Below are 25,793 nucleotides of genomic sequence, written 5' to 3'. Positions count from 1 at the left end.
TTGATCAGATAGCTCATTCAAGAGTAATCATCTGATAGATTTCAATATGCCGCAGTACCAAGAAGTAAAGGTTCAGATTGTATGGGTAGAAAACGAGAAAGAATCTCAAAATATGAAGTTTTGAGATTAAGTCAGCACTTTTAGTTTGGCTGAGTAATAAGTTATGAGCCGTTGAAAATAATAAATACTGGTATTATATGATTATGTCTATTTTTAAATTTATTGCCTTGACTGATTTCAGAAATACAATCTGCAAGTGAATAGATTACTGTATTTACAGAAATATTAAATCCTGAATAGTGTTTGCTAGCTATAATTAATTTCTCACATAATACTAGATTTAGCATGGCTTAAAAGGAGCCCCCCCCCCCCCCCCCCCCCCGTTGCTTCAAGCATGTAACAAAACAAATGTGCCTGGAATGTTTCAAATTAGTTGTTCATGGAGATGATCAATCATGTAGGTCACGGTTGTCTCAAAGGTGCTTTACAAAAGACAACTGGACTTTCTTGTTTTTCTCCCTGAAAACATTTCACTTCTCATCAAAGAAGCTTCTTTAGTTTGGAAAGCCATAGTAACTGAAGAAGCTTCTTGGATGAGAAGTGAAACATTTTCAAGGGAAAAAACAAGGAAGTCCAGTTGCCTTTTGAAAAGCACTTTGGGATTTCAAATTAGTTGTGATCCAAGAAATAAAACCTTGACCACCCCAAGACAATAGTTCCACCACTAAGAACTGAACACAAGCCGTTTGCTCCCCTTTCACCATATGACTTCAAATCCAAGAAGAGTTGGGAACTGTCCAGAATGTTAGGTAAGTATGAACAAATTGTAACAAGTAAAAAAAAGGTACTCTACAGAACCTGTGGCACACTATGGTTTGCAATGGCTGTAACATAAAATTAAAAAAGCACTAGTATCTTAATAAAAGATTTAACCTATTATTTGGGAAGACCTTTCAAAGTATTAGTTTTCTCTATAAAAATACATACAGCTTCCTTCTCAAACCTGCCTATTGTGTTTTTTTAATTTAAAAATAATGTTCTGTAAATTTTAGTCACAAAATTAAGAAACAGTACCTGCCATCCTGCTTGTGATAATCTTGCTGTTCTATTCTGATCATTGGTTTCACCATGCTTCGTTCAGCTGTGCTAGAAGTTGACATTCTGTCACAGTCCAATCTATTGATGCTCTGCTCCATACAACACATATCCAAAAAGTTGTTTTAGTGGATTTAAACTTACTTTCATATAAAATGTGTGAATCCTCACAAGTTTCTTCAAAATCCGCACAATCTCACAAATTAAATCTAGTAATAATGAACATGCTTTCTGAAACCCATCAGTCTTTCTAAAACCAAATAAGCAAATGTTTCCTCTGAAAGTGCCCTTTCCATTCCCATAAGGCATTCCAACAAATCTCCTCCCAATATTTTGCACAAATTCCATGAAAACGTTATTTGATAAATCAATGTGAAAAGGACTGCCTGAACTTTAAAAAGAAATCATCAAATCATTCAAAGCACTAGAAAGAAAACTGAATCGTTATACTGAGATGTTCTTGTGTTCTTAAATATATTTAAAGTGCCAACTGTTAAATCTGATAGTAGTCATGCTATTTAGACTAATAATCTGTTACCTTGCTTGTAGATAATCCTGTTACACTTTGGATGTCTCCTTCCAAATCAAAAGTAGTTTCTTGTACACCTCTGAGAAGCAATATACATTCAAAAACTAGATGATTAGGAACATTCAGTAAACATAAGCATATATAATAAAAGCAATTCTTACATAATTGTTCAATAATTCTCATAAGCAAATTCACTGTGTATTTGATTCACATAAAAGTATAAAGTATCTGAAAATCTTAAGATGGGGTGTCACATTTCAGTTCAAACTATTTTGAGCATGTAATTTCACATTTCAAGTTTGTAAAATGTCTTGGGCATTCTGAAAGTATCTGGATCAAACAGAGCTGACCCTAGCTCAAAACAACAGATTCACATTTGTAGTGTAAACCTCTACATGCTCAATATGATTCAAAATAAAATGTGTTCAAGTCCTTCCTATCTACTTAAATGTAGGCAACCTTTTATTTTTTCAGTCTTGGATATAGTGCAGAAATGCTGTACAAAATGTTTTAACTAGCGTATCGTGGCATCTCTCATTCTGAAATCTGATTTTAGATAATATAAAATACCATGAAATACTTTACTTCTGAATTTATTTCAGTTTTTTTTTCAAATGGATTGAATAAAAAACTAACAGTCATACTTCCAGTGGATTTGCTAACAATGATTATTATTTATTGATTTCAGGACATAAATGCTATGATGCTACTTTTAAAGATCTAAAATACTTAATTAGCAATTGTCAATAGATGATTCTTTTCTTCCATTGTTATAAACTGAATTTTAATACTGCATATTATTATAATATAAAAATATTCTGAAAGAATTCAAATTAATGTATTTAAAAAAATTAAATGTATGTATATTTGCTTATTTGATCATAATATAGAGTACTGATACTTTTTGTTTATGTTAGTATTTCTTATAAAAATAAATTAGCAGACCCAGTAGACTTTAGGTACAGGTATATGATTGAAACAGCTTTTGTCATCCTAGAATATGATCTACATTGGAATCTAAACAGGAGTATAGTATTCTAATTGAATGACTGAACTTTACAGCAAAAAAGTATCCTTCTTAGACAAGGATGAACTTCAGAAATACCAGACATAGGTGAAGTGCCAATCAATCTCAAAAGATGATAAACAGGGTAGGTCTTATGTTGATGAAAATAGCCTTTTTGGGGAGTACACTTATATTATATAACTCTGTACTTTAGAAAGTAGGTGACTTCCTACCACTCAGATGACCTTTTTTCATCAGTTACTTAAGACCCCCTCTATGATGGTACTAGTTTCAGTATCCAAATAAACTCCATTTTAATTACTACATTTCCCTCTATTATAACTTTTCTTTGTAACTTTTAATAGCATTACCTTATATTGCTTTAGTTGTCATTAGTTGCCTAAATAGTCCATAAGAAGGATAAAACATAAACGTATAAATTGATTTCTGCTAATGTATGGTATTATTAAAATCCTAAGATTTATTCTATTCATGAAGATGTGTGAATTGCAGAAAAGTTCATACAATGGAGAACAATTACTGGTGAGCAGATTAACATAATTATTAGTTGGCACATTACATAAAACATTGATACATCTTCACCATGTTAAATAATTTTCTAAATTTGGGATTACTTCTTAAAAACTGTGGATTTACCCAGATTTGAGACGTGAACTTTTGACCATGTGACCTGCATCTAGACGTCCTTTAGGAATATGATCTTGAATGGGATCCACAAATTTAAATACATGAGAGGTCCCAAACTGAACTTTCATACCACTCTGCAGCATAGTGGTCTCAGAGATCCGTTGACCTTCTACGTAGGTTTCAGCATCAATGCTTCTGGGAGTCACTGTAACAACTCCATCCATGTTAGTAAGGTCACAGTGATGTGACTGAATTCCTGGACCAAACAACTGAACATAGAAATAGTCAAATCAAAAGCAAAAATAATAATAATCAGGATTTAAAAATAAATATACTAAATATGCAATCATCTATATAACTCAAAGAGACATCTATTTTCTATTAAACCACAAATTGTTGCAAATTGATGGCACATAACCAATCATCAATCAAATATTATGTAAGCAGCAGAGTTGTTAGACTGTAATGGGATCAACAATTAATTAATGATCAATTCCTTTCCAATAATAATGCTCTTATTGTAGAAAGTTACATTGTTTTAATATGTAGCCTATTTCAATATACCACAATTTGCACCTTTTAACTACTAACATGTAGCAGTAAAATTCATTTTTTTTAAAAAAATATTTATTTTTATTATGTTTTATCTTGTTGAAGCAAACTGAGAACATTTGTTACTAAGTGATTGCAAAGTTGAAATGAGATCTGTTCCAGGGCATGTTTCCAACCAATTTTATGCTTTTATTTACTAAGATGTGTTGAACTGATAATTTTATCACTCAATAATTCCTGCCTAAATGTGTCCTTTATTATTTCTGTGGTTGTGAATTATTTTCAGAAGTAATTATTGTAAAATGTTTTAATAAATACAGAAACTAAAATTGACAAAATCTATGAACACAGAACAAAATGATAAGAAAATATTTTAGAAATCATTGATGAAACAGAAACAAAATTATATTTTGCATTTATTCAAATTTAATCTAAGCCATGATTAACTAATACAACATAGTGCTTTAGGTTTGTGAGGACCTTTATCCTCTCAATATTCATTTGCCACATTAGGAATCCAATACTTCTGGATCCAGTTTAAAATATATCACAAGTGCCATCAGATCAGAATACCAAGAATATGGATCAAGAGACAAATGCTAATTTGCAAATCCACATTTTTTTTGCAGACCATTATTTGGTGGGCTTTTTACAAATAGCAATAGCACTTAGGCTTATATACTGCATCACAGTGCTTTACAGCCTTCTCTAAGCGGTTTACAGAGTTAGCATATTGCCCCCAACAATCTAGATCCTCATTTTACTAACCTTGGAAGCTGAGTAAACCTTGTGCTAGTGAGTGATCAAAACTTCCCATACAAGGAAAGTTAAAACATAAAGCCAAGATCCATATGGCTCATTTCAAAATGACAGAACACACACCTGTATTACCATTGAACAGTCTCTAAGATTGTCTTCTCTTTTCCCACCTACTGAATATACAGTTGTTTATAATTTAAAATTGGACTTTTCTTCAGGTACCTACTTTTACTAAAACTATATACTCAAATCAGTATAGTGTATGGTTATGAGAAGGATTTGACAATGACTTGGAACCATTTTAAAATACTGCTCAAATTTGTGTTATTAATTTAAAATTTTAGCATGTAATTGCCTTTCTCCAGCATCACTCTAACATCTTCTTCAAATATTCCAATAGACCTTTGTGCATTGTAATGTTACAGAAGGGTTCCCATCGTATGCCCTGTCTCACTTGGAAATTTTGCATTGCGCATGTTACAAAAATATCTTGGCCTCCCAACTGTATTTTGCAACAAATTACATTTTTGTTCAAATATGCTAAATGTGACTTACAAACATAATTCTTTAATACTCTGAAACTTGAACACAACTCTTATGGAATTATTTGTCCCAAAATAGTATTGCTCACCTGAATGGAGTTGTCCTCAAATTTTTCTGTACCAACTTCTGTCACACTTAGTTGCAAACGATAGAGTTTTGGTTTATCTCTGGAATCAGAACCATCTGTAGCAACAGATAATTTTATCATGAAACTAAGCAAGAGACACTGATTTTTTTAGACATAAGCATGTAAAGTAGTCCTTGACTTAATGACCCATAGCTTAGTGTCTGTTACCGTGGTCTCTTCCAGGACTGCTTATGACCCGGCTTCACACACATACACACGATGAAACATTTTAATGTAACAATATTGCATATGAATTCTCAAATTATCACTTATAAGATGGGAACTGGTTACATTTATTCATCCTGAACTGTGTAAAGATGCCTTATATCAATAAAGTCTATCATTTGACTGACTGTGCACAGTTACAAAATATAATTATCCTAAAAGAACAGAAGCATTATGTGATTTTGGCATGTGATCCCAAATATACAAACTATTTCTCTAAATGCCAAATATTTATTCTGGATGCTCAATTATTGTGTTTCACAAATTATTTTTATTTGAACATTTGCATAGGTATGGCAATATCCATGTCAATAATTTCTATGAAATAATGTTTAGAAAACAATACTGTAATACGTACTCCACAGTGTTGTAACTTCTATTTAACGTTAAATTATTACTTCAGTCTAACAACAAATCAAAATAGTAATCCTAAACAGAATTCTAATTTGCATTGAAATAAAAAAGTAGGACATATGCTGAATGCCCAGATAAACCAACCAATTAATTAGGCCCAATTCTGTTAAAAGTAACTGAATACTAAGCAGAAGTGCCTCTGACCAGATTTATGCCTCTCTATGCCTGTTTGTCTATAGATCAATATTATTGATTCCATTGACTTGCAGGAGGAGCTATTAATTGCTAACATAACAAATACAGTTAAATTGGGCCATGGGAATATATTTAATGTCAAGAAAAATCTAAAACCAATGTAATGGATGGATGGATGACAGACATACAGCAGAGACAGAACTGTTATTGAAATCTGATTTTCTCCAAAACTATGCTGACCGTTCTTCCAGATAATGTTGCTCAATTGCTACAGCTTGCCTTTTTAATAGTGACCTTAAGATAGCAAGAGTTAATGTAGCACGTTACCCAAGAGATGGAAGTTTAAGAACCTTTTAAACCTTTATTTGAAATCCCATTTCTCGAATAAATCAAAATGAGTTTAGATACACATTCTATATTTCTTTTTTTTCCAAACATATAACATTAACAAACATGTAAGATACACACACACAAAACTTAGGCGTACACATTTACACAATGCAATACAAACAGGAGCTTCCTGTTCTTTCTAATAGCAATTATCAATCAATACCACTCACCTTATATTATTCCCCCTTATATTGTATTTCATTTGGATTTCACCATTCTTACTCTCTTATTTTACTCATAACTATTATTTTTGAGTTTTGTTATATTCCTTCATTGATTCTTGTTTCTTTCCTCCATCCACCTATACCAGTGGTGGGCAACCTTTTTTTTCAACTGAGCCAAATCTCGCCAAAACCACGATTGAAATTTATTTGGAGAGCCGCATTTTTAAAACCGAAAATACATAGGATGGTACACTGTTTTTAGTTTCAATAAGTTTTTATTGAGAATATTCCGCATGCAAGTATCCACATAGGTCGGGAGGATACAAATAACACAACTAATAAAATAAAAACTTTAGAACGATATTATTTATCGATAACGTTAAATTCCGTAAAATTTGCCTTACAATGTAGAGAAAATTGCATCCTGACAATGACTGACAAAGTCACAACCACTAATGTGAACATTGGCCTTGCATTTCCTTGGATAGTTTGAGTAAGTCAGGTTTGTATGTTGTTGCTTTTAATTTCATCTCCCTCTCCCACTTTCTTTCTTTTTTTTTCTTTTTCTTTCTCTCTCTCTCTCTGGCTCTTTGTCTCTCTCTCCCTCCCTCCCTCTCTGTCTCCCTCTGTCATTTTCTCTGGGTGTCTATCTGTCTGTCTCTCTCTCTCTCTGTATCTCTGTCTCTCTCTCCTCCTTCCCCCATCTCTGTCACTCTGTGTGTGTGTGTGTGTGTGTGTGTCTCACTCACTCTGTGTGTGTGTGTGTCTGTCTCTGTCTCTCCCTCTGTCTCTCTCCCCTCCCTCTCTCTCTGTCACTCTGTGTATGTGGGTGTGTCTGTCTCTCACTCATTCACTTAATCACTCACTCTGTGTGTGTGTCTCTCTCTGTCTGTCTATCTTTCTCTCCCTCCCTCCCCCTCTGTGTGTGTGTGTGTGTGTCTGTCAGTCTCTCTCTGATTCCCTCCCTCCCTCACTCTCTGTCTGTCTGTCTCATTCACACACACACACACACACACGCGCACACACACACACACACACACACACACTGTGGTCACCTTGTTGAGTGTTTCAATCACATTTGAAATGTGATTGGAACACTCAACAAGGTGACCACAGTGTGTGTGTGTGTGAATGAGACAGACAGACAGAGAGAGGGAGTGAGAGAGGGAATCAGAGAGAGACTGACAGAGACGAATCAGAGAGGTACTTTTAACTACCTGGCAGCGGCGTTTTGGCTTGGGGGGCTCCTCAGAACTTCCCAAGACTTCGGAGGGAAGTTTACAGCCCTCCCTCGGAACGCTTCGGAGGGAAGCTTCTTCAAAAGCCCTGGCGAGTGACAAGAAGTCTCCCAGGCTTTAATTTGCCGAGCTGTGCGCACGCGCCTGTTTTCCACGGCGTGGAGCAGCGGCGAAATTCTGGGCGGCGAGCGATGATTCTGGGGGCCATCCGGGAAGATGAGGAACGCGAGGGGGGACCCTGCCCCCCCACTGATGGCCCCCGGAATCATCGCTCGCCGCCCAGAATCTCGCCGCTGCTCCACACCGTGGAAAACAGGCGCGCGCGTACAGCTCGGCAAATTACAGCCTGGGAGACTTGTCTCGCCGGGGTTTTGCAGAAGCTTCCCTCCGAAGCCCGAGAGGAGGGAGGGAAGTGGGCGCCCGGCACACAGAAGAGCCAGATTAAAATGTTTAAAGAGCCGCATTTGGCTCGCGAGCCGCGGCTTGCCGACCACTGACCTATACCATTTATCCCATATCTGGTAGAATTCTGAGTCTTCTTTTCCCTGAATTTCTTTAGTTAGTTTGTCCATTTCAGCACAATCCATAACCTTTCTTATTATTTCATCTTCGCTTGGAGTTAATTTGTTTTCCATTTCTGGGCAAAGGCAATCCTTTCCGCCGTAATTATATGTAGTATTAAATACTGGATTTCTTTTTTGTATTTCGCAGACATTATTCCTAATAAAAAAATTTCAGGTTTCCATTCTATTTTAACCCCTGTTATTGCCTCCAGCCAATTTTTGATCTTTTTCCAAAACTTTTTAGCCTCCTCACAGGTCCACCAAAATGGTTATATGTTCCGTGTATTGATTCGCATTTCCAACATTTTGGGGAGGTATTAAGATTTTAGCTAACCTTGTTGGTGCCAGGTGCCATCTATAAAACATTTTGTACTGGTTTTCCTTGTATGCAACTGATAATGTCATTTTTAAGTTTGTTCCCCAAAATTTTTCCCATTTGTCTAATTCAATATTATAGCCAAAGTTCTACGCCCATTTTATCATTGTTCTTTCACAATTTCCTCTTCCATTTTATACTTCAGGAAAAATTTATATATTCTCCCTATCATCTTTTTTTTAAAGCCTCCAGTGCATTTGGGTCTGGTTATTTGTAGTCTTGCTTGTTTCTAATTCTTGCTGCCTACCTAGAAAGGTTGATTCAACTGATATACTGTGGAACCCATTGCTTATGGAATCCAGAAACATGCCTTCTTTTGTTACTATGCCTGCCCTTTGAAACAATATTCTCTCTGGGATTTGGATGGTCTCAATCTTGCTTGCTTTTCCACAGACAATATAACTTCTTTTTCCCCCAGGCAGGTCTTGTGAGCCCATCTTAAGAGATTATTTTTGATTGTTTAAAACAATGTGTTTTTGTTATATTGTATTATCCTTTATTTTTGCAACCTTTTTTTGCTAGTTTTATTTTTTAATGGCATGCACAGCCTTGTGCTGAATGTTGAGTGAATGCCTGTATAAAAAATATTGTCAGGTAAATTAAGCTAATATTTTTTCTTAATTTCAGTTTCTGTCTATCCTAAGACCTTTGCTCCTATTATTAAGGAGAAAGGCCTGCCTTTTTGTATCATGTTCTGTTTTTTCCATCAGCACTCAGAGGAGAGACTGGCTTAATAAAGCAGCTATCTGATCTGTTGAGTAGCAGAATTCTTTCAACTCTACCTTTAATGATACTTTAGAGAAGGAACAAATACCGGATCAATTAGAATTGCCATCTTCCTTTTGCTAAGGCATTTATCTTTATTTCTGTTTAATATTTAGTACAAGAAATAGTTCAGAAAGAACTGGTGACAAGCAAGCATGGATCCCCTAATTAATTTACAATGGGGATTGTTTTCAGCTATTGGAGATTATTGGAAATGACAGTAGAACGTAATGATAGACACATGATCATGGGAAGTGAATCGAGGGTCTAAAAATAAGGGATATGTCTTACTCCTTATTCTACCATCTGTCTCCCTTCCTATAGGATTAAAAATAACTCCTACAGATTGGTGTGCAAAGTTACAGATCTTTCTTGTTGTTTCAAAATTTCACTTTGATGGTTCTGCTTGGTGGAATGAATCAGCGGGTAGCTTATTTATAGCTCAGCCTGGCCTTTGCGGTTGCCACAGATAGTTGGGGTAGGTTACAGCAATTTTGAATTTGATAGCAACTCCCAAATCTAATTTTTCAGAACTATCCTCCTAAAAACATTTAGGATTCTGCAGGACTGGAAGTTGACTAAGTTACTAAAACTCAGCATCTTCTAAGATTCTCTCCTGGTGTTCTCAATCCCAGCTTCCTCTGATTACACAGATGCAAACAATGTAAAAAATGTACCTCTAACAGATGGAACAGACACATCATGAGGGAGATGGGATGATCACTGCTCAAGTGACAGATTCCAAAGAAGCTGCAGGACTCAGTTAGCACCCAATCAGCCATCAAACTGATCCTGCTACAGGTTTTCCAGATTGCCACCAAGCACGTAACAGTAGGTACCATCTATTCCACTGGGCAAATATTCACTGCTGCATAAGTACTTGCAACCACTCTTCCACCATTTTGCAGCTTAGCACCAAGCAGCTGATTGGCAGTACTTCCAAGTAAACAAATGTAATTGTTCAACAGCTGATCAGCAGTATCACAGTTGCTGCTGCTAAATGGGTATAGCCACTTCATATCTTCTCCAGCTGCTAGACTGATTTTGACATCTCTGAAATCCTACTTTTTGCAGGGCTACTCTTCACCAGCCATTTTGGCAGCACTGATTACTCCAGCCTCCACTACTATTGTTGTCAAAGTTCTTAAAAGTTGCCAACAGTTCCAGTAGCACTAGAAGAGTTTTCACTCTTTCCATAGCCATTATCTTCAACCTTCTTAAACATACAAACAACCTAAATTCTGGTTTCACAGACTATCAACCTTGTAGTTTATGAATAAGCAATAACTCCCCAGCGTGCTCTTTTATTATGTTTTTCCTCACTGACACTGACTCAAAAAAAGAATATTTTTTAATGAATCTTAAGCTGACTGATTAGTTTGCTTGTACTATCTCCATAAAAACGAGTTTGAAACACAAACAACAATCATTCTACATGTACTCAAAATGATTCTTGTAGACTTAACTTAACAAAACTCTACAAGAAAATGTTTAGATTTTCCGTATATAATGGATAGGTTGGTGCTATTTTAGAATTATTCTTTTTTTAAAAAGCAGACAAATTATTACAGGCAATGTTGTTCCCATATAATCAGGACAAATTATACTACCAACCTATTTTTGTTTTGCAAATTAGGGAATATATAACAGTCAGCATGAACTACTACCCCATTTAATCTTATAGCCCAGGGATGTCAAACTGGCAGCCCACGGGCCGGATGTGTCACGCGCAGGCCACACCAACCCCAGGTCCATGAAGGGAAAAAACATTGTGATACATCACATGATGCGGCGAGTTTGACACCAGTGTTGTAGACCTAACATAAAAAGCATAAATAAAATAATTTTTTCTCACTAATATTACTTTTTATGGCTATAGCATTCTAAAGTTTTTGAATTTTTGTTCCATCAATGGTTTCAGCTGGGGCTGTTGGTCTTGACTGAAAATAGTCATTCTTAGTTTTTAACTGTAATTATAGTAGAAATGAATAATATACGGATTCAAATATTAGGCCCAAACTAAATACTTTTGATTAACAGAAGGTAGATTAGAACCCAATGTATCTTCTGTAGATCCAACATAAGCTGGTCCTTCTCAGTTAATTACCATGACAGCAAATTCTCCTAGATGCTGGAATATGATCACAATGCAGTCAAACTTAGTACTGTTCTGACTGGTTCTCTCATCAATGTTATGCTATCAAAGTCAAAGACTAAATCCTAGGGTAGCACTAAATATCATTATGTGAGCTCCAAGTAAACAAGCAGATTGACAAGACAATTAGATCCACAATATAGTAAGGGTATTCTATGTCAAGGTAGTATGCAGACAAAGCTTACCTGGGATGCAAACTGCCTCTATAAATCAGCAAAGAGCCATAGGGGAGAAAGAGAAGACTAGGAGGGCAAATCAGCCAAATTCTCTGTTAAAAATGTTAATGCAAATGAAACAGAGTGCAAGCTTAGGAAGCACAAAAACATTCCAGTTTCCCTCCAGGCTATGGTAATCTAACTTCCGGGAAACTGCTATTCTTCAGTTGTTCTCTGGAATGTTCCATTCTTGGAATGCATGTTATACACATATAAAAGTGAACAGCTCAGCAAAGTTTGTTACAAGTCTGAGAAAAGACTTACAGCTTGGGATTAGGCACCAAAAATAAAAAAATTTGTTTTGCACCAGTCAGCTCTTATTACTTAGACATATTTTTTTGGTTTCAGTTCAGATAAAGTCTGCTCCCACAGTAGCAGCTCCTGCTTCAGACCAAATCAGCTCTCAATTTTATTTTAGTTATAGTAATAAAACATATAAGAAAAAGGGGTGGGAGCGGGGAAGTGTGTATGTATGTGCATGTGTGTGTGTGCGCGTGCATGTCTACACCAGTGAAGTGCAGTCAGATGAGGCAAGTGAGGCACAGCCTCACCTCTCATCATGAAAAGAAAAAAAATGTATAAGGAAAAAATAAATTAAATACTTGTATTTATCTACTGATCTGTACCATAAAGTTATTTTCCATTTAACATCATCAGTTTTACATTATTTGGTATTAAAATTGCAGAATTTTCACATTTACCGTTCAACTAATCAGGCAAGAGCTTGCGGTGAGGCTGAGCTAGCTGCTGCCTCACCCTGGATGACTTTGCTTAACTGTTTAAAAAAAGCCTCTAAAAAAAGTGTCCTCTACAATGAGGCAGGAGAACTGCCTGCCTCACCTAGTCTGACTTTTTAGACGTTTTATGATTGCTCAGCACAAGCAGAGTTAAGCAGAGGCTTAAAAGCCTAAAAAGTTAGTCTAGGTGAGGCACGCAGTTCTCCTGACTCATAGTAGAGGGCGCTCATACTTCCTGTGACTCAGCGGCAGCAGAGTAAGTGACAGCCGTTCCATGATGGCGTGGCCATGCCCCCATACTGATACGCTCCCCTGCCCTGCAGCCCATTTGCAAGGCGCTTCTCAAAGAGAAGGAAATGAGGGTGGGGCTTCTTCAGAGGACCCGAGGCAAGAGCAGAGTTGAAGTCCTCTCTGAAGCAGCTGGAAAAGGTACGTGTGGGTCGGAGGGAGGGGGAGGAATTCAAACTTCATCCTCCTGGTGCTGTGCGGCGTTTTGGGCAAAGGCTGGAGGGAAGGACCGTGGCTCGCTTGTGCTCTCCCTCTCCAACTGTAGTTTGATTAAAGGCGGAGCCACATTGCCTTTTCAAACCTGTAATCAGTGAAGCTGGGCTGAAGCATAGTGGATCCTTCCGGGGCTGGGGGAAAGTGTGTGTGCTACAGCATGGCTCTTTGCCTGGCTTCCTGCCTCCTCCTGTGGTCTCCTCAGTGCTCGCTGGTGCTCTCCCTCCCCAAGTGTAGTGACTTCCTCCCCAAGCCCCCATCCATTTCTCTCTCTCTCTCTCTCTCTCTCTCTCTCTCTCTCACACACACACACACACACACACACACACAGCTGGATAAAACTATATAAAAATCCAGCCCAGCTTCACTGATTACAAGTTTGAAAAGGCAAAGTGGCTCCGCCTGCAATCAAACTACACTTGAGGAGGGAGAGCACAAGCGAGCACTGAGGAGACCAGAGGAGGCAGGAAACCAGGCAAAGAGCCATGCTGTAGCACACACACTTTCCCCCAGCCTCTTTCTTTTGGAAGGCTTGGATCGGCTCCCCTCCGGCTTCTCTGCCTCTCTTCTCACCCCAGCCTACCAGCAGGAGGTGAGTGGGTGGGCTTTATTGCGAGCATTTCCCACCCAGACAGCAGGCTGCATTTGTGTTTGGGGAAGGCAGCAAGGGAATGGGGGTGGGGGATGGCAGAGGAGCTGCTTTCAAGCCATTGGAAAAGATATCCAATCCAACTTCTGTGTGTATGTGTGTGTGTGAGAGAGAGAGAGTGAGTGAGAGAGAGAGTGAGTGAGAGAGGGAAGGGGGTAGGAGAGATAGTCCAATCCAACTTTTGTGTGTGTGTGTGTTTGAGGAGGGAGGGAGGGAGAGAGGGAGGAAGGAGGGGAAGGGAGAAGAAAAAGAAAAAGAAAGAAGGAAACTTCTTTTGCAAAGGAGAAAAACAAATGCTGTCGCTTTAAATCGGAACTGAGCATGCCTGGCTGTGGAATTCTGGGAGTTGAACTCTACAAGTCTTAAGAATTTTAAATTGAAAAGGTGCAGGAAAGAACAAATTGGCTATATGGTTATATGTTATATGGTTTTATGTTTTTGAAGTTTTGGGGTTTGTGCAATATGAGCATTGTGTTTTTCTAAAAGGTTTGTGAATGGAGCCAAACTTTCTCTAGGGTAATTATCTCATTATTTCTATCTGGCAGGCATGTGGAATGAGCCTCAGGCAGGTTTCTTTGTCAGCAGGAAGAAAGAAAATCAGCACAGCAATTTAGGGCTAGAAGGCTACTAGGAGGTCATCTAGTCCAACCGCCTGCTGCAGCAGGAAACTTTACATTGTATGGATTATTTTGGTGCCTCTAACGGAGAGGAAAATTGCCAGAAAGGAGAAATAGTTTACTAGGACAAGGCTGCCATGCAGAGGAAGGCAGAGATAGTCCTTGACTTATGACTACAATTGAGCCCAAAATTTTGGTTGCTAAGCAAGAGCATTGTTAAGTGAGCTTCACCACATTTTACCCAATCCATGACATCTCCTGGTGAATGACATCAAGTTGGACACTCCCACTCAGTCACATGACTGCCAAACCACTCCCACAAAACAGGCCACACCTACAGAATAGGTTCTTTAAAAAATTGAAACGCACCACTGCATCAGTGCCTCACCAGCCATAAACCTCACCGCACGTCACTGGTATACACATACACAAAGACATATATACACAAACAGAAACAGTCTCTCCAAAATGTGTGCTTTTTTATATTTGTAAGGAATTCATTGTTGGTAAAATTTATGATACAAAAGACTGAAATCACTGGTTGTGGACACTCTATTTATTGTTTTTTAAAAAGTTAATAGCCCAAGTCCCAAATACATTGAAATTATCAATGACAAATAGGAAAACCATAATCTTTCAAAAGTCGTATTTCCTGACCATGTTTTGGTATGAGAAAGAAAGCAATTTTATTTTATTATTTATCAATAAAAGAAGGAAAACAAGAGATTTGGTATCAAAATGGACAGCAGCTTTTTTTGTGAACAAAATTTTAGTGATTAGTGAGAAACAGCAGTATTAAATTATAGAATTACCTTCATAATTGGGATAGTTGTAGTAGGCAAAATGATTCCTTCTCCCTGGGATTAGAAACACATGCACAGGACCCAGGTGAAGGCAGCATCAGCAGGACAGATACCATGCAGAACATGCGGAGGAGGGCAGCGAAAAGAAAAGATAGGAAAGAGTGAAACCGTAGGCCACCAACACTTACTGAAGTTAAAAGGATGCAGTGCGTTTAATACTTTCAACTTTAAAAACTGCACAGAATATATAGACATTGGTGTTGTGGATGGATTAATATGATTAAGTAGTTGGCAACAAGCTGCTAGAAGAAAGCACAGAAAATCACCAAATGAAGTAAAAAGGTCACAAATTGATTGTATACACATAAGAAAATAATTTATGTTAGTTGTTTTATTATACTCACTGTTCTCTCTTTCATTTATTTTTTACAACTATATCAGGATAAGATAATACACATTTAAGCAAAGTCTTGTAACTATATATTCACCAAAGATTTATTTTTTCCAGTTATAGATATAACAAAATATCAGAATGTTGTCATATGTGATGTACATTATATTGAAAAGTATGTCTTATACAGAGAAAACTTGCTCATGTCCTATCATATTTGACATATATATATATATATATATATATATATATATATATATATATATATATATATATATATATATATATATATATATATATATATATATATATATATATATATATATATATATATATATATATATATATATATATATATATATATATATATATATATATATATATATATATATATATATATATATATATATATATATATATATTCTGCTTTCAGTAGTATACTGACAAAGATATGAACTATGGAACTCACTGAGCAACTTTGGCCTAGTCAATTTTTCATGACAGCCTAAATTATTTATTTCTATGAGAATGAATTGAGGAAATATATCTATCATACTTTAAGCTACCAGGAGAAAGGCAATGTATAAATGCAATAAATAAATAGGGCATGGAACATAGCAACTAACAGTTAGCATACTGATGGTAATATAAAAGCTATATCCTATTCCCTCTATTCCAGTTCACCAATAATTCCATGCATTAAAAATATTGAAAATTTAAAAGTATCTTTGCTGATATAATGTCCTCAATTCCCTAGCCCTCAATTATAGAGGGACAACTCAAACTAAGATCAATGTATAAAATTATAGCTTTATTAATTAATTCTATTAATAATTATATTAAAATAATAAATAAAATCAATAATGCTCGATAGAATAACAATGCCAAATCCAATCTGATCATCTGGCTGATTGTGCAATGAACCATTAAAAATGAATTAGACAATTTTTTAAACAAATTGTTATTTTTAATATAATTTAATATAATTTTTTCTATAAAAAGATAAATATGCTTGGATAAAATTCCTTTTCAATAAATTAACTTACATATTGTCAATCAATAATCAATAAATTATGCCCTACATAACTCTTAAGGGACAGAAAAATTGCAGTAGAATTCGAACTGGTAGCTAACGCTATATCTTCTATTCTAAAAATCTTAGAACTAGTATACTGTTTGACCAAATTTCTATTAAAAACTATTAATTTAGTCACACAACATAATCTATGTAAAAGAAAGTTTACTAACTAAACATTTTTAATCTATAGTATAATTCAATCCATAATGAAAGCTATCAAATTAAATACATAATTGCTCCTACTAAAAGACTAAAAACTATTTTTCTTTCTCTTTTCAATTGAAAAAAAATCAGAACTTACAAACATAATAGCAATAAAAAAGGAAGACAGTGACAGTGATTAATGATAAAATACCAAAGCAAAAATAAAAATAGGGCTAAAGGAAAGTTAAAACCTTCATCCAGTGATTAGAATAAATCTTAATGAATATAAGACAACTTACCTGTGAGGAAAATATTCTAGCTTGCAGGCCATACCCCACCTAAGAATCTTTAAAATCCTAATATTCCCCTCCCCCACCCCCGTGACATATAATTCTTACTTTAGTCAAAAAGTTAACTTTACTCACGCGGAGGATGTCTAAAAGAGCATTAATTTGGTTTAAAGATGTTTCAAATTGCCCCATTAAAAATCAAATTGCCCTCCTCTGAGGCCTGGGGCCCACGTTGGGAACCACTAGTTTATAGTATTTTGGAACAGACCAGAAACCAATGCAGTTGTAAACTCAGTTCTGGAAAAAGAAAATTTCAATTATGTGGTCTCAGCAACTTAGCAGATACAGTACATGTTCAGCAGTGGTGGGTTCCAGATCCCATTCCAACCGGTACGGTTTGAATGGGGCCTGACATCGGCCACATGGACATGCGCAGCGAGCACACACATGCATGCATTGTAGCTGCCAGCGATGCTTCCGTAAGCCTCCATGGCTCAGAGGCTGTACGTGCCATGCATGTGCGTGGAAGCGCCAAAGGCTTTAAAGGACAGGTAAAGAGCTCGGGCGGGAGGATGGGTCCTCTGGAGCACTGTACCAGAACGGTACCCGGTGCTCCGGGCAGGCTCCGGTACACCCGTACTGGGGCACACCGCCTGCAACCCACTACTGATGTTCAGTTAACTAAAGTTTTAAGGAAATCATCAAGTAAACCTAAAAATTCAAATGATTAGTTTTCTTTTTGCCATTTGTCTACATTTCCTAATCAGAAACATTAAAAAGTCATTTCCTTAAGCAAAGAAAGTACTATACAACAGCGGTCCCCAACCTTTTGGATACCAGGGACTGGTTCCATGGAGGGAGGTTTTTCCATGAAACAGAGGGGGTGTGGTTTCATGTGCTGCCCGTGCCCATGGATGGGGCTTTACTTGTTTGTGCAGCCTGGTTTGTGGAATGCCACAGAATAGTGCCAGTACATGGACTGAAGGTTGGGAACCCCTGCTATACAGTATATTAAGTAGATTTTAAGCATATTATAGGAAAAGGGTTCAATTAAAATCCTGGTATCAATACATACTTACTAAAATGTGGAGGTCAAGAAAAGTTGAATGACGATATACATCATAATGTGTATATAATACATGTACGTGTTAATATATGCATATGCATCTCTATGTATATAAAAATGAATAGGAAAAGAATCTAGATTTTTTTTTTACTCTTAAACTTTTCAACATTTCAAAAAACTTTTCAACATTGTGCAATGCTGCTTTTTGCTTTCAATAGGTTTTCCTATTGCAGAAATAAAATGCTAAAGTCTCATGAATAATCTTTATTTCAAATGAAGTTTTTCATCTAATATGAAGGTAAAACTAGAGAGAATGATTGAAAAGTAGAAGTAGTGACTAGGAGTAGCATCATCACATTGTCTTCTGGTAAAAGGGTAGTTTATAATTGACCATAGTCATCACCGCAAGCTATAAAGTGGGAGCCCTATAACATGCAGAGCATTTCAAATGTCACCCAGTAATAAAAGTCTCCTGATGTAGGCTGACAATTTGTGACTGGCCAAATTTGTAGCTAGTCCAAGGTGAGTTTACTGATGAAAAACATCCAAGTCCATTACTATTCATGATGTCACAAAGTTTTTTAAATAATACTGATCATTCCCACATGCTATAGCACAGTGATCCATAATCTTTCTTGCTCCATTGTCTGGCAGCAGCAACTGGGGGAGGGGATGGTTTTGCACACGCAACCTACAGTAGCTCTCACACATGTGCAAATGAAGCTTCATGCCATTGCCCATTGCTTGTACAGCCTGGTTCCCAATAGGCTGTGGACTGGTACCGGTCTGTGGATCAGGGATTGGGGACCCCTGAATGCAGTACTACAGGCTACCTCTGCTGACTGCCAGCTGCCTGAATTTGGCAGGTTGAATCTCACCAGGCTCAAGGTTGACTCAACCTTCCATCCTTCCAAGGTAGGTAAAATGAGATTGTTGGGGGCAACATGCTGACTCTGTAAACCACTTAGAAAGGGCTGCAAAGCACTGTGAAGTGGTATATAAGTCTAAATGCTATTGCTATAGCCTCAATAATCTTTAAAACTATGCACCATTATATATTTAATGCTTTATAAAAGAATCATTCTGTACTTTTGTTATTAAAATGTAGGGTTCTGAAGACCACATCATTCATATAGAATCTCTCATGTACTTTCCCTTTTCAGTCCCCTGCTCTTATCTCCTTAAAATTAATCCCTTCATTTTTAATGGATTTTGCCACATTTCTGCTGTAACCATGTCAAATATGCCTGATGAACATTCATAGAAGAATCGTTCTTCAGAATCATCTTTCAACAAACCAAGCATTAAATCAATAAATCAAGACACGGTACTTGCTCCACTTTAATTAGAAGTTATGTTCATATCAGTGATCATGCACAAATAAATGAGTACAATCAATTATCAATTAATAAACTATAAATGCAAGAATTTAGAAGTATAGAAGTGACATGCTGCTCTAATGTTACAAAGGAAATAATTTAATATTTCAAGTAGCATCTTATGAAACAATGACTAAAATGTAATGGTAGTTGACTGCATCTGAAAGCAATGTTCTATTCTACAATGGTTCATGTGAAAAGTAAACATAAAATAATGGGGAGGGGGGAAGGGTATGAAACTAGTAACTTTTATAAAAGAGAAAGTTCTTTCACTGTACATATTTCACTACTTATTCCCACTATATGAATTCTTGTACAATTTAGAGTATCTTAGAAATAGCTGTTTTTCTTCTGATGATAATCTTTGAAAGTATCCCAGTATTTAGATTATGAACAAAATATTTGACTAGACAACTAGAGCATAAAACTATAAAATAAATGCATGCATGTAGCTCTCTGAGTCATGCTTTCTGTCCCCCAAATCATTTTTGGCCCACAAGCTCATTTTGTAGGCATTAAAGATGCTTCTCAGCAAGGCATGGGCACACTGGATCATGCGATGCCCTCCAGGAAAACCAGCGGCCTGTCCACTAGACTTTAAGGAAATTATTTCACTATTGCTATACTTCAGAAACACAAAGATTGTAGACCAAATATGTGTAACAATTCTTATTCTGGTTCTGTGTAGATATAGTTTATCTAAAATATTTAACATTATGCAAAAAAGCTCCAATGGCTTTCTCTGGCTAATACAGAAAAACACAAATAATATCCTCTATCTCTCTTCTTTTCTGTCAAGGTGTGCAAATCACATACATACACCCCAGACTGGAAGTCTCAGAAATTGTCAAGAGTAATTCTGAAAGTCAATCACTCCAAACACAAATAACATTTTAATAACATAATTCTTACCTGGACTTAGTTCAACCAGGTAAGGTAGTTTCTCAGGTGGAAGAGAAGAGCCATAACCAGATCTTTCCTTTCCTTTTAATAGTTTTACATCAACTTGCTTTTTCAGCTTCGTTGGGACATAATCAGGTGGCCGTCTTTTTAACTGAAAGACTAATATTCCTAAAATACAGAATCATAAACAGATCATTTGAATGTGACCTAGAAAAATAGAAGCATAAATTAATTACACTAAATAGCCAATGGCAGTCATATTGTCTATTAAAAGTTACAAAATTAAAATTAATTCTCTATCACATGCAGCTTCATTAGAAAATCCAAATTCTTAGAAAGGCTACAAGAGGTGAGATTCTGGGGACACAAAGGGGGCAAACATTAAAATATAAGGACAAAGAGATAGCCATCCTGAAACAGATCCCGAAGAAAGTAAGAGATAAAAGGAAAAAATATTCTTCTTTAGCAAAAAAATTATTTGATAAGGATTTCTGGTTTAGGTGGCTATTGCCAGAAGGTATGTTGATTTTTTGGGAGGGCAGTAGAGTTAGAATTAATACAGTTATGGAGGCGGAGGCCTTCATGGAAAAAAACAAAGCACTCCTAGACAAAGCGGAGGACAGTACACAAGATATGAAGGAGGGAGGGGCCGAGGCTTTGCTGGCAGGTGGGGGGGAGGAGGCAACAATGAGAAAACTCAGATCACAAAAGTAAGTTGGAAAAATATTGCAATTGTTGATACAATGAACTGTTTATTAGACACAAAGTAAATGATTGAAACTATTGAAAGATACAATGTAAAAATAAGCTGTCAAGAGTTAGTTAAGCAATAATATCTTGTTTACTATTTTGTAAAGGTTATGAGACTTGGGGGGAATACCATTTTCTGCACGATGTAGCTGTCAAAATTTTTATCCATACCTATTACCCTAACCCCTAAAATCCTGTAAAACCAATAAAAAATTTTTTTCATTACAAAATCCAATTCCATTCAGATGTACTACCAATTTTTATTTAGTACTACATAATGGGCCTACACAAACTACACTATACAGTCCTTCTCTTTTTTAAGTCATATAAACACTTTGGACTGTTTGACTGTTCAGTCACTGAGGAACTTACAATATCTCAGTTCCGATTCAGGTGCTTCAAGAAAGTCTTTTGTTATTTATCCAAAAGTCTGGGCACTAATCTCAGTCCCTTTCGATTTGTTTATAACTCACTAATGGTACTGTGTCAAAATAATCACTAAGTTACAATGCATACTTTAAAAAACTAAAGTTACCTTTATCACTTGGCCATTCCCTGAATATTTGAAGTGGACACTCGTCATCATCAAGGATAGATTCTTTAGCTCCGCTATCATCAGAATGTTGAGCACCAGGAGGAAGCATGACCTAAAGAAAAGGCAGGGTATAAGTAACATAGAAAATTTCCATATTATTTGTAATAATATCATGCTTTAATCTACACCCTTATGCTTCAATTTAATTTGCTACTCAAGGACAATGTTTTAAGCATAACTCTTACTTCCAAGTTTCAGTATTACAAAGTAGAAAAGAGAGAACAGATATAATATAGCTGAAGTATGATGAACACCAATCAACAGACAGTCGAGAATTAGCTCTTTCTAATAATCCCAGGTGAGGACACTATGCATCTTTTTACTAAGTAAAACAGAGCAGTAAGGTCCTTCTTCCTACATATATCTCATGTTAAAGCAAAATTCATATTTGGGATCATCTGAGAAATATATAAGATTCTGAGAGGGAAAAGAGACACAAAGATGGAGAAAAGCAAATGAATTAATTTTTTGTTAAGTATAAATGTGTTTGTACAACTCCTTAATGTCTACAGAGCTACCTCCTCCATAATGCAAATTGAACATGGATCCTGCAAAAACTTTATAAAGGTCATTTCAAAACAATTATGTTGAAAATAGTTTATTTTTATATATCTATTCCATTGTGTTGCTTTATTAAAGTTGCTCTGGGAGTCATGGAGAAATTATAGCAAAGAAAAACAAATCATTTAACTAATTTAACTAGTCCAGAATAATTCTTATGTTAAATTACTACTTGACTACTAATAACCAAATCAAATCAGAGAGACAAAACATTTACTGTGTTAACACTGTGTATTGGATAAGAAACAAAAGTGTTCTCTTGTCAGTAATAATGTAAAATAGCAGATATAAAACTCAAATGAAATAGCATTGAAAGACTGCAAATGTTCATAGAAAGTAAATTAGTTTGACACTATTTTCTTTATTAATTTACTCACACGAGCAATACAATAATCCTTGGGATTTTCCTTTTCTAGGCTGTACTTCTCCAAGGCCTCAATAACTGCAAAATCTGCAGTATCTGTAGTAGACAGTAGGATTGTCTTGTATGGTATATTTGGTTTCAAACTATCTGCATAAATTCTTAGTGTTCCACCTAAAAATAAATTATTAATTCAAGTTATATGTACCATATATCATTTGATTTATTTCATAAATTTCATGCAATACTCCTGCTAGACATCCAAACATCAAATAAATTCCTTTTTTAATCTAAACTTCCACCTGAATCTGGCCTGCCATCAGAACTCCGAAATTCTTGCATTCTTTTTTCTAGCTTCTGTTGTCTCCGCCGTTTCATTACCACTTCTGGGTTGGATATTGTTCGAGTGAAACTGGTCTCAGGCATATCTTTGTAGACTTCTGCTGCAAGACGCGAATTTTCACTGCCAAAAGAAATTTCAAGAATTATTCAAAATATGCAAGTACATATTAGTTTCCCTTAAAAACAGTAATATAAAACATACTTTCTATACTGGTGTGTGTGTGAGAGAGAGAGATATTGTATGTAATATAAACATTAATGTGAAGTCAATAGCCCAAGGGCTGTGTATGTACCTGTTATTTAAAGGTACTTTATCCACTGGCCAGATAAGCAGTGATTTATTGTAGTTATTAATGGACAAAACCAGTTATCTATATACCAAACCAGCTTATCATGTTATCAACCATAATAATTTTGGTGACAAATAGTTCTAGGATTCTAGCAATATAAAATGGGTCACCAAGAGATAAGAGTAAACCTGCTTGCTTTCCATTTCCCCCCAGAATTCTGCTTAAAGTAATTCCAAGAATATTGACAGATGAGGATAATGCATGGAGTTTTTTTGCATATTAAGAGCACACATGTGGAAACTTAGTACAAAATAAGGCACTCATAATTCTTAATCTCTGGTTACATATTAAAAGAATCAAAAGTATGGGTAGTTCTCAACTTACAACCATTTGTTTACCATTTGAAGTTACAACAGCACTGACAGTTCTTCACATTTACAACTGTTGCAGCATCCCCATGATCATGTGATCAAAATTCAGATGCTTGACAAAAGTATTTATGAATAGAAGTGCTGTTCTGCACATAAAAAAACTTTTTATCAACAAGTTATGTGGTAAAAACCAATCAGTAAAGTAATTTTTTAAAAACATTTTAATAATTCCTGTAATTTTATGATTCGAGACTCACATATCATCTCCATGAAATGGTCCATGATTGTCTAAAGTTTGTTGCTGTGCTTCTTTTTCTCGCCTCTTTTTTTCTTTTTTTTCTTTCTTTGATAGGGTCCTCTTGAAGTTTTGGATCACTCCTTCTTTTTCTTGTTTTTCAGGGCCATTGCTCTGAGCCTTCTGAAACATGTCAATTTTATTAGTAATTTGATTCATTTATATTATTCTCCAAACCAACAACATTCAATTGTAAATATCAATGGTAATAATAATTGTAATGTATGTATTTGGCAAAGAATCAGTAAAATTATCTCAACATTTGACCAAGATGATTAACACATAATGGTTACAATTCATTTACAATGCTGAACCAAAGCTTATTCCTATGTGATACAGTTTCATGTGTCTTTAAAATGACTTCTTTTACACTGACTAGAGAGTGACTATTTTTACTTTGACAAAATTCAGCTTCAGTGCCATCTTTCAATCAAAGATTCTCGTTTAAAAGTTCTGGTTATTTTAACAAACCAATTTCATTAATCTCGACCTAGAATTGATTTCAAACAAGAATTTTTGATCGGAGTGGAGTTTCTGTAGAAGTTAAATTATCAAAGAGGTATAAGGTAAAGGTTTCCTGTCATGTCCAACTCTAGGGGCCAATGCTTATCTCTGTTTTTTAGCTGAGGGACCCAGTCATGCACACACAGAATGCTGTTACCTTCCCACCAAAGTGGCACCTATTTATCTACTTGCATTTTCATGCTTTCAAACTGCTAGGTGGGCAGGAGTTGGGGCAAGAATGGGAGCTCACCCTATGATGCTCAGGTCTTGAACCTGGTTGTCAGTTTTCCAGCTAACAAACTCAGCATCTTTAACCACTGAGCCATTGTGCCCTCAAAGACTGTGCATAAGCCTAATAAAGGTAGTCCTCAACTTACAACCCCGATTGAGCCCAAAATGTCTGTTGCTAAACAAGACATTTGTTAGGTAGTTTTCCCCCATTTTCTTGCCCGAGTCATTAAGTGAGTCACTATAGTTGTTAAGTTAGTAACACAGTTGTTAAGTGAATCTACCTTCCCCATTGACTTTGCTGGTCAGAAGGTCACAAAAGGGGATCATATGACCCCAGGACACTGCAATAATCATAAATATGAACCAGTTGCCAAGCATTTGAATTTTGTTCACTGACCTTGGGGGTGCTGCAATGGACATAGGTGTGAAAAACAGTCACAACTCACTTTTTTCAGTGCCATATTGGCGGAGCCAATCTGCCTGGACATTCAGGACCCCTGAGATGTCTTCTGCTTTGAGGGATGCTAGATGGGATTCCACCCAGAGACATAACAGATTGGCCTCCCTCATGAGAGCCCAGGACTGGGTCCCCTCCTGTCTATTGACATGAGCCTTGGTGGTAGTGTTGTCGGTCAGTACTAATATGTGGGCGTCCCTGACGAAGTCCTGAAACTGTAATAGGACCGCCACATTCGAGCCAGTTTATGCTGTTTTGGCGCTCGTTTGCTGACCACTGGCCCTAGGCTCTAAAGTTCTGCAAGTGTGCCCCCCATCCTACCAGGCTGGCATCGGTCGTTAGGGTGAGGCGTGTCGGGTCCCTGAACAGTGTCCCCTGCGACATGGCAGGGGATCTCCACCACTTGAGATCTTTTCACTTCCTGGGGAACTAGGACCCGGTGAGGGGAGCATTTCCTGTTAGATTTCTGATGGGGGAGCAGGAACCACTGTAGTGGCCTGCTGTGGAGCCGTGCCCAAGGAATTATGCCAAAGCAGGAATAGAAAGTTAGCGAATGAAGAGGCAGTACTATTTGATGCC

The 25,793-nt window shown here is 36.4% G+C and overlaps 1 protein-coding gene across 16 annotated transcripts in view; it reads right to left on the bottom strand.

Moving 5' to 3' along the window:
• Positions 1-25,793, bottom strand: part of AFDN (afadin, adherens junction formation factor) — a 100,885-nt gene that overhangs the window by 43,986 nt on the left and 31,106 nt on the right. For 10 of the 16 annotated variants that reach the window (XM_081940879.1, XM_081940884.1, XM_081940885.1 and 7 more), the window contains exons 4-13: positions 23,985-24,145; positions 23,027-23,187; positions 22,741-22,898; positions 21,743-21,854; positions 20,467-20,625; positions 15,216-15,260; positions 5,221-5,315; positions 3,288-3,547; positions 1,634-1,703; positions 1,075-1,187 (exon numbers count right to left, since the gene is read on the bottom strand). In XM_081940879.1, coding sequence (XP_081797005.1) covers positions 1,075-1,187; positions 1,634-1,703; positions 3,288-3,547; positions 5,221-5,315; positions 15,216-15,260; positions 20,467-20,625; positions 21,743-21,854; positions 22,741-22,898; positions 23,027-23,187; positions 23,985-24,145 — 1,334 coding nt within the window. The remainder of the gene's footprint in view (positions 1-1,074; positions 1,188-1,633; positions 1,704-3,287; positions 3,548-5,220; positions 5,316-15,215; positions 15,261-20,466; positions 20,626-21,742; positions 21,855-22,740; positions 22,899-23,026; positions 23,188-23,984; positions 24,146-25,793) is intronic. The other 6 variants (XM_081940888.1, XM_081940890.1, XM_081940894.1 and 3 more) reach the window with 3 other exon arrangements.

Source organism: Natrix helvetica (genome assembly GCF_964273705.1).
Source record: "Natrix helvetica genome assembly, chromosome: 2".
NCBI lineage: Eukaryota > Metazoa > Chordata > Lepidosauria > Squamata > Natricidae > Natrix > Natrix helvetica.
This window is presented reverse-complemented; position numbering and strand designations above follow the sequence as displayed.